Here is a 9,250-nt window from a genome sequence, read left to right as displayed (position 1 = left end):
ATAAACTATAAAAGATAGTATTTTTACTTTAAAAACGGTAATATATTTTGATGAAGTTTGACTTACTAAAAACTACACAAAACTAGTACATTTTTTGTGAACATAACAAGAGAACCTATACAATCAAGTCCAGGTTGACTTGGTAAATTTTATTTTTTGAGCGATAAAAAACTAAATAAACGAGCTGTTTTTCTATGGATTTTGTTGTAGCTTTGCCAAAATAAGACGCACAGCCAAAAGAATGACTGTTCTGTGTAGCTGACAGCCTTCACAATCGATTCCAGGAGGTTTTAGTAAATTTCATTTTTTGACCGATTTTCGAATTTTTGATAATTTTTTTCCAAATAAGGCCCAAAATAAAATTTTTGAGCTGAGTATACCATTCGATTGGAAATTTAGTAACAAATTCAACGACGTATGACATTCTAAGATCTGACCATTATTTCCAAGGGTTTTGATTAAAAAACTGAAAAAATTAGCTGTTTTTTTTTCTGGATTTTGGCTATTAAAAACATATATTTAACACGCATTTTGTTAAGGGTTTTTTCGTTGTAGCTTTGCCAAAATAAGACGTACAGCCAAAAGAATGACTGTTCTGTGTAGCTCACAACCAACACAATCGATTCCAGGAGGTTTTAGTAAATTTCATTTTTTGACCGATTTTCGCATTTTTGATAAGGGGTAACACTTGATTTTTTTCCAAATAAGGCCAAAAATAAAATTTTTGAGCTGAGAATACCACTCGATTGGAAATTTTGTAACGAATTCAACGAGATATGACATTCCACGATCTGGCCATTATTTCCAAGGGTTTTGATTAAAAAACTAAAAAAAGGAGCTGTTTTTTTCTGGATTTTGTCTATCAAAAACATGTATTTAAAACACATTTTTAAAGGGTTTTTTTGTTGTAGCTTTGCCAAAATAAGACGCACAGCAAAAATAATGACGTTTCTGTGTAGCTGACAACCTACACAATCGATTCCAGGAGGTTTTAGTAAATTTCATTTTTTGACCGATTTTCGCATTTTTGATAAGGGGTAACACTTGATTTTTTTCCAAATAAGGCCAAAAATAAAATTTTTGAGCTGAGTATACCATTCGATTGAAAATTTAGTAACGAATTCAACGAGGTATGACATTCCAAGATCTGACCATTATTTCCAAGGGTTTTGATTAAAAAACTGAAAAAATTAGCTGTTTTTTTCTGGATTTTGGCCATTAAAAACATATATTTCACACGCATTTTTTAAGGGTTTTTTCGTTGTAGCTCTGCCAAAATAAGACGCACAGCTAAAATAATGACTGTTCTGTACAGCTGACAACCTACACAATCGATTCCAGGAGGTTTAAGAAAATTTAATTTTTTGACCGATTTTCGCATTTTTGGGGTAACACTTGATTTTTTGGATTTTGGCTATTAAAAACATATATTTAACACGCATTTTGTTAAGGGTTTTTTCGTTGTAGCTTTGCCAAAATAAGACGTACAGCCAAAAGAATGACTGTTCTGTGTAGCTCACAACCAACACAATCGATTCCAGGAGGTTTTAGTAAATTTCATTTTTTGACCGATTTTCGCATTTTTGATAACACTTGATTTTTTTCCAAATATGGCCCAAAAAAAACTTTTTGAGCTGAGAATACCATTCGATTGGAAATTTTGTAACGAATTCAACGAGGTATGACATTCCACGATCTGACCAATATTTCCAAGGGATTTGATTAAAAAACTGATTTTGTCTATCAAAAACATATATTTAAAACACATTTTTAAGGGTTTTATTCTTGTAATTTTTGCGAAAATAAGACGCACAGCCAAAAAAATTACTGTTTAATTCCAAGTGGATTTGGTAAATTTCATTTTTTTTTTGATTTCTTTCCAAAGTTGGGCCAAAATACAATTTTTTAGCTAAGAATGACAATCGATTAAAAATTCTGTAACGAATTCTATTCCAATATATTACCATTATTTCCAATGGTTTAGATCAAAAAACCGAAAAATCGAGCTGATTTGTACCGAATTTTGACCAAAATATTTTTCTTAATAGTGTTTTTTGGTCTAACATGAAATTTTTCTACAGTCAATCGATTTTAAATTTGGTTTAGATACAAAATACTCAGATTTTTGATAAAAAAAACGAAATGAATTAGGGCTTTTTTTATTTTAAAATACAATTCAAGGTTGATTTCTAGAAATCTATTTTATGACCGATTTTCACACTTTTTATAAGAAATGGCTATTTAAATGCTTATTGGCTGGCTCGCCGGTGCAAATTTTAGATGAAGTTTTTGATATATATATTTATAGATAGATCTAGCAAACTACCCCACTCTTTCCAACATTATTAATTTTGCTTCAAAAATTTCAATTTTTATTCGTTTACATTTTATGCCAGACGTCAAAAGTTTACATTTTTGAAACTGGTTTTAGGCCTAGTATATAGAAGCATTGACGCAGCACAGCTGCAGTTGCCTCGCACAGCAAAATGCGGCTGTGGTTTACTTCAATAATTTCGCCCAGTTTGTTTTTTTCAATGCAATAACAAGAGTCGTAAAACTCAGTGAAAACAGTGCACACCTCATAGCAGAATTCACACAAAAAATGCAGAAAAAGTTCCTTTGAGCACTTAATCAGTATGTCGTGCAATTTCAAAAGAGTTTTTGCTAGTTTCCACTCTTTTTCGTGGGTCAGTTCAATCTTGACCTTCTTGAGTATTTCAGACAAATTAGAAAAGTCTTCACCGGAGTTACGCGCAATAGAACAAATGCGTGTATATGTATAAAGTAAATAAACCGCAGTATTGCCGCGGTCCTCAAGCATCTTATCGAATGAGAATATATAGTCGCTAATCCGGTTATGACATAAATCGGAATACTTAATGCAACCATAAGCCAAGGACTGTTGGGCGTCTTTTAACTCTTGAGGTGTAAGAACCTTATCGCGTCCTCGACTTTCCAATTGTTGCAAAGACCGTTTCATTCCTTCATCAAGTAAATCGGCAAGTTTAACAGTATCACCCGATCGAGTTTTGAATTTCTTTCCATCCTCGCCCAGAACTACGCCAAACTGAACATGGTCCACACGATGGCTGCGTGGCTTTAATATGGCACAGCGTTCCGCAGCTTTAAAAATTGTGTTAAAATGAGTACTTTGTCCAGAGTCAACAACATAGATAATCCAATCGCAAAGTTCTTCCTCGACGCGGTGACGGATAGCCGCCATATCAGAAGTGTCATAGGTAAAGCCACCGTCTGATTTTACGATTGTCAACGGAATACCAGTCTTTGTATCGTCAGGCCACATGATCTCACGACCTTCATCCTCTTCCAGCAAAGCCTTTCCTCGTAAATATTCAACTACCGACAGCATACGTGATTGATAGAATGATTCACCACGTTCCTTAATGCTAATATCTAATCGTTCGTAAATTGTTTGGAATTCTTTTCGAGAAACATTGCAAATTAGTTCCCAAGCTTTTATGGAGTTAGGCACACCTTTCTGCAATGAAACCACTCGACTGTAAGCGCGCTTTTTGAACTCTTCGTCCTCATCGAATCTGTATAGAAATGGGTATTTAAAAGATTTGTCGTTAGAGGGAGTGACATAGGTCTCACCGCTTCTTGGATTCCTTGTAAAATAATTGTAAATCACTAATCGGTGGGCTTTCATTGAGATAATTGGGAAAACGATCTTCTAAATGGGCAATTAGCATGCCAAACTGTGTTCCCCAATCACCAAGATGATTGACACGGATCACGTCGTGCTGAAGAAATTCTAGAAGCCGACATACCGATTCGCCAATAATTGTGGATCGCAAATGACCAACATGCATTTGTTTGGCGATGTTGGGCGAGGAGAAGTCGACCAAAACACGTTTCTTCGGCACTTGTGGCGGTTTAACTCCGTTGCGCAATAAATTGCTTAAGGCAAGAGCTGCAAAATCTCTGTGAAAATAAAGTAAAATTATTATATTTATATACAATGGACCGCAGATAAACCTACTTGCTTAGAAAAACATTCACAAATCCAGCCCCAGCTACCTCCAGCTTTTCTATAATTGGTGATGATGGGCAGTGTCCTTTTAGCTCGGTTGCAATTTCACGTGGATTCTTATTAATGCCGGATTCTTTAAATTTCTTCGACAATCCCATTGCGTTGTTGCACTGGTAGTCTCCGAATTTTGCAGAGGAACTATTTACCGGAGCAATTACGACAGGTGTATCACTATATTTTGGAAAAGCTGATGCAATTGCCTGGGCAAACAAGCTTTCCAAGTGCTCAGTGATCGAAGAACAATCCTTGAGCTGCATGCCGCCGGCTGTTGATTCTTCAGCTATGGACTATTCGGAAAATCAACACATGAATTGTTTAACCATGCTTGGGGAGAAATTACCTTCTTCAGAATAAACAGACGGTTCTTAAGCTTCTTGTTCTCAATTTGAAGCTGAATTAAATCGACGTCTACCTCACCATCACAATTTTTGGTAGTTTGTATTCTGGCGGCAAGACCTTTGGTCTTAAGTTCCTTCAATAAAAATATCATTGTGTCGTATCATCATAAGACTGTTGAATTATCTGCTTACCAGTTCCCTGAGTTTCTTTAGCTCCATATTTAGCTCAAACATCTTTCCAAATTTCTACTTTCGTTGCTTTGCTGATTAATAACAACAACACAACGATGCCACATGGATGGCATATAGTGTGCACAAATTGCCTATCGATAGTCGATTGTATGGTCAGACTTTCTTTCTGTGCTTAATACAGTATATCCACATACACATACTAACATTCCGCTTCTGACCACGTTGCAACAGTAGCTACATTAAATATTAATTGACTGCATTCTTGCAAAATGAAATGGGAAAGTAGTTATATTTTAACTTTAACAAATATTTGGAGTATGAATTGCTGACTGAATTCCTGAGTTATGGATTAGCCTCCCAAGTCCAATAAATATTACATTTTAAGTCGAAACATAGGGTTTTTACATTTTCTTCTTGTTTTCCGGTATTTCTTTGTTTAAAAGATTGTTTCTATGAGAATAGAGTATAACAACCATATTCTTCTATTCATGTTTATCGATACATCGATGATTTTGCCATCTCTATTGTGATTAATTGTGATTGTTCTTTCGCTAAAGGTGTCTCTTTTAATTTTTATGTGTATGTGTGTTTAATTAATTTACAGTATTTGTCACCTTGTATATAAATATTTCATGTGGAGTGAGAGAAACAACTTAAAGTGCTTCGGTGGTGCACTCTTTCATTGGTAGATACATATGAATGAATTAGAGAAAACAGATGTGTGTAGTAACGCCGCTCCCATTAAAATTAAAACTGCATTGCAGACTGTTTTTTATACAAAAATAAAAAGTGGCCAAAATAAGTATTTTCCGGTGATGAACATCGTTGAGGCGATACTGCCTGTTTATAAATAGGACAAGCATTTAAAAGTTTTTAAGTTCCTGTGTTTGAAAATTGCGAGGTGTCGGTGAGGAATTTGTAAAAGTTAAAAAAGAAAAATGCAGAACAATGCAAAAAAAAGTTTATTTTATCTCATATGCCAATACTTTTGTTGCCTATGTGTGTATGTACATATATACATACCCCAATTTTTACATAAGTGAGTCGTCCTACTAGATAACAAGTTGTGGTCCCATGATAAGGTTTTCATATCATTCCCATATTATCATTATTTACATTCCAAATTGTTTACTATTGAAAATTGGTTTCTAATCAGTCCCCGATTTGCATTCCTTGGAGTTCTAAAATATAGTTTGTTATTAATTATGTCCATTAATGTAATTGTTTTGTCCATTAATGGCACCTTTTATTGCATTGCAATATTGCAAATAAAAATGAATCCCTAGATTTTTTGGATAATTAAATAAATTGCTAGTTTTTTAAATAAACCTTTTTCCAAAACAGTAATTTCCAATATTATAGTATCCGGACTTTAAGTTCCTACTCCTCCCAGCTTATACTATGGGGTTTGTTGTTTATCACTCATACGCACGGTGATCTTTGATTACAAAATGTTTTCATACTGAGCTTACGTGAGATGTTAGCAATTTGTATGGAAACTTTGAGAACACTGCGCAACGCCTAAAACTTAAAAAGTTTTTGGTTTTCGAATTAATTTATTCCACAACAAAATCTTCTACCCAAATGTACATACATATTTAGATATCTCCAACATTATTTCATCGAATCATATGTATCCGATATAAAACTCATACCGAAAAATTACAGCTACATCGTATTTCATTATTATAAATAGGAATTAGGATCATCAGCCAAACCGATTAAGCCATATCTGTTTGTCCGAAAGTCTGTTCGTATAAACGAACTAAATCTAAGTAGATACACAGATACGTTTAAGTAACAGAGATTTTTTACTTCCGCTTATCCAGTATTTAATAAAACAAGTTTTTTTTTATTTTATTAGTGTCCGACCGCTTTATACGACGATATATATAAAGGAAATAAGTTTAATTAAGTTCAGATTCAATGGAAAATATTAGCACCACTGGTCGTCGACGGAACAACATGCGGATCAATGCGGAAGATAATGCGCTGGATCAAATTACAAAAGAGGCAAGTATTACTATATATATGCACTTTTTATATCGGGTTTTGTAAAAATAACAGCCTTTAAAGGCTATATATAAACAGGTGTATTAAATATATCAAGTACTTTATTCAATTAAAACGCTATTCTTAGGCCGAAGCCCGACTTGCCGCACGTAGACAAGCGCGTGCTGAAGCCCGCGAGATTCGGATGAGGGAGCTCGAGCGACAGCAGAAGGAACAGGAAATAACCGCTGACCGTGTATTTGACATGCAGAACTCCACTGCAGTGGGAAGCGAACCACTTTCGGTGCATCCCGTACGCCTCGTCTACGGTGGACTCCTAAATGTAACCCGTGCCTCAGCATCCCGGCGGAGTAGTGAGGACTCCGTGGAAGAAGAAGGAAGAAGTTTTCGCGACTTCAAGCACGAGCTTAAGGTATGTAGTGGGACTTCCTTTCTATTTGCAATTTTAGTAAATATTTGTTGCTTTTTAGGATGTCGAGGAACGGTTTCGAAAAGCCATGATAACGAATGCCCAGTTGGACAACGATCGTGCCTCACAGGCTTACGAAGTCAAATTGCTGAAAGACAAGTGCGAAATCATGGAAGAGTCGTTTGCACAACTGCAGCGCGAGTTTAAGGAGAAGATGCGTGACTGCAACGCCCTTAAACGAAACTTGGACCGCGCCAATCTTGAGCTTAAGCTAGTACAAGGACAATTAAATGAGCGCGACTCATTGATTGCCGAACAAGGCCTTCTGATTGTAGCAGTTGAAAATGCCGATGGTAGCGATGCTAAAAGAGCTCTAGTGAGTGTCGAGAATGCAAAAGTTTTGGCGTCCGTTCAGGGTTCCTTAGGTGATTGTCACTCTTGTAATAAAAGCCATGCCCCTGGATCATTTCTTACTAATTCGTTTCATTTCAGATGTAAGACTTAAAAAGTTTAGCGACGAAAAACAACGACTGCTATCTGAAGTGCATAAGCTTCACGAACAGCTTGAGGAGTATAAAAGTGATGGAATCGTTGGACGTCGCAGTTCTTCGCAAGGTTCCTTTGGTGATGAAAATGATTACGAGGCCCAACGTATGTTTACAAAAATTACATAACGACAACTATTTTTTCCGCATAAAAAGTCTTCCTGATCTGCTTGTCTTTGAATTATTAGCAATCTGACGTCACAAGAATATTAATATGTTATGAGTTGTTTATTTTCTAAATGAAAAGATTTCTAATTTTATAATTATTTTGTCGCATTTCGCCGGTATTTTTCCTGTATTAAGATTTCCCATTTAATTTTTTTAATAATTTTGGTAAAACAAAATTTAAAAAGTGGCAAATCATCCCTATATTTGATTCTATTGAACATTTTGTTGCATTTATGTGTAATCCATCACATTAATTTTTTTTAAGTAATCACAAATAAAGTTTTATACAAAATATTTTACTTGATCCTTACTATAAAACCATTATTTGAATTCAGCGACTTTTGATATAGTTTAAATGTAAATTAAAACCTATTTATTATATACTTACATAGATGGAGCCGATTATTTATTGCCAGATTTTATTTTTTTTGTATTAAGTTTTCTTCTATAAAACACATCGCATTTTGTTTAATATTTTGTAATATATTATATACTTAGAAAGATAGTGAGAATATATTTTTGCAACAATGAAAATTGACGAAAGGTATACATTCCCAAAAGGTTTCGGTGTGCTGAATGTCCAGGTCAAGATACTTACGAAAAAGATATCTGGTTTTTTTTTTCTTCAAATCATTTCTTGGAATTTTTATTTTAAATATCACGCAAGAAATCTGCCTCGAAATATTCTACTTTTATTTGGTTGTTTTCAAATGAATTTCATTCGTTTTACTTAAAATAACAAGTTTCTTTATCGCAAATCGGTTAAATACCGCTGCAAAATATTTGTATTATATTATGAGTCTTATTCTTATATTATCCGACAGGGGAATCAAACAAAATCATTTCAGACTATAAATATAAGCTGCAAAAGGCTGAACAGGAAATCGCCAATTTACAATCGAGCTTAGCCCGTTCAGAAACTCAAGTAATACGATACAAAAGCACTGCGGAAGCCACCGAAAAGGCAGAGGCTGAGTTAAAAGTCGAGCGCCGTAAGCTTCAACGTGAGGTATGTAATGGAATCTCCATCAGTTACAAATTAAGATACTATAAGCGTGTCTATACAATTTCAATCATTAATTAATTCTTTTTTTACACATGCTAGCATCGGGAACTTTTGGAAAAACTGGAAGAAGCCGAAACGTCAAACAACCACTTATTGAAACGCCTTGATAAATTGAAAAATGCTAAGAGTGCCATTCTAAAGGACTTATGATCTAAGATGGAAACTGCAGTACCGCCAGCGATTGCAAGGTCCCATCCGATGACATGAAAAACAGTACGACATCATCAACATACAAATGCTGCAATTTCTTTAGCACTTCAATAGCAGTTTGATCGGTCTTAGTGGTAGCAAAACGATAATTTTTGAATGATAATCCAAAATACTCTACCTTAAAAAATATATATTTAAATTAAACTAAACTAACTGGATAATAATTAACATAAATAATGTCTATATGTAAAGCGCAAAATACAAGTAACAATTTAATTGGTTCAGCAGTGTGTATGAAACTTTTTAAAATTTACT

General features: G+C 34.6%; 2 protein-coding genes across 4 annotated transcripts; one reads left to right on the top strand and one right to left on the bottom strand.

Annotated features, from left to right (window-relative positions):
• Positions 1-2,179: 2,179 nt before the first annotated feature.
• On the bottom strand, positions 2,180-4,702 carry LOC108047763 (probable arginine--tRNA ligase, cytoplasmic). The gene is made up of 5 exons (XM_017128110.1): positions 4,585-4,702; positions 4,395-4,526; positions 4,004-4,341; positions 3,616-3,945; positions 2,180-3,557 (listed from the first exon to the last, which is right to left on the bottom strand). Exons 1-5 carry the CDS (start codon positions 4,624-4,626, stop codon positions 2,408-2,410), a joined length of 1,992 nt encoding a protein of 663 aa, XP_016983599.1. The 5' UTR covers positions 4,627-4,702; the 3' UTR covers positions 2,180-2,407.
• A 384-nt stretch (positions 4,703-5,086) lies between these two features.
• On the top strand, positions 5,087-9,219 carry LOC108047757 (leucine-rich repeat flightless-interacting protein 2). Of its 3 annotated transcripts, none has more exons than XM_017128103.2 (7): positions 5,087-5,163; positions 6,449-6,597; positions 6,725-7,009; positions 7,068-7,431; positions 7,499-7,657; positions 8,544-8,728; positions 8,825-9,219. In XM_017128103.2, the coding sequence occupies exons 2-7, from the start codon at positions 6,511-6,513 to the stop codon at positions 8,933-8,935; spliced, it is 1,191 nt and encodes a 396-aa protein (XP_016983592.1). In that variant the 5' UTR covers positions 5,087-5,163; positions 6,449-6,510; the 3' UTR covers positions 8,936-9,219. The 3 variants fall into 3 exon arrangements, with proteins under 3 accessions (XP_016983592.1, XP_016983593.1, XP_016983591.1); XM_017128104.2 differs by having other exon boundaries at positions 5,135-5,269; positions 8,568-8,728; XM_017128102.2 differs by having other exon boundaries at positions 5,136-5,269.
• The last annotated feature ends 31 nt before the right edge of the window (positions 9,220-9,250 follow it).

The sequence above is a fragment of the Drosophila rhopaloa genome, unplaced genomic scaffold, assembly GCF_018152115.1.
Source record: "Drosophila rhopaloa isolate 14029-0021.01 unplaced genomic scaffold, ASM1815211v1 contig_3, whole genome shotgun sequence".
Lineage (NCBI taxonomy): Eukaryota > Metazoa > Arthropoda > Insecta > Diptera > Drosophilidae > Drosophila > Drosophila rhopaloa.
This window is presented reverse-complemented; position numbering and strand designations above follow the sequence as displayed.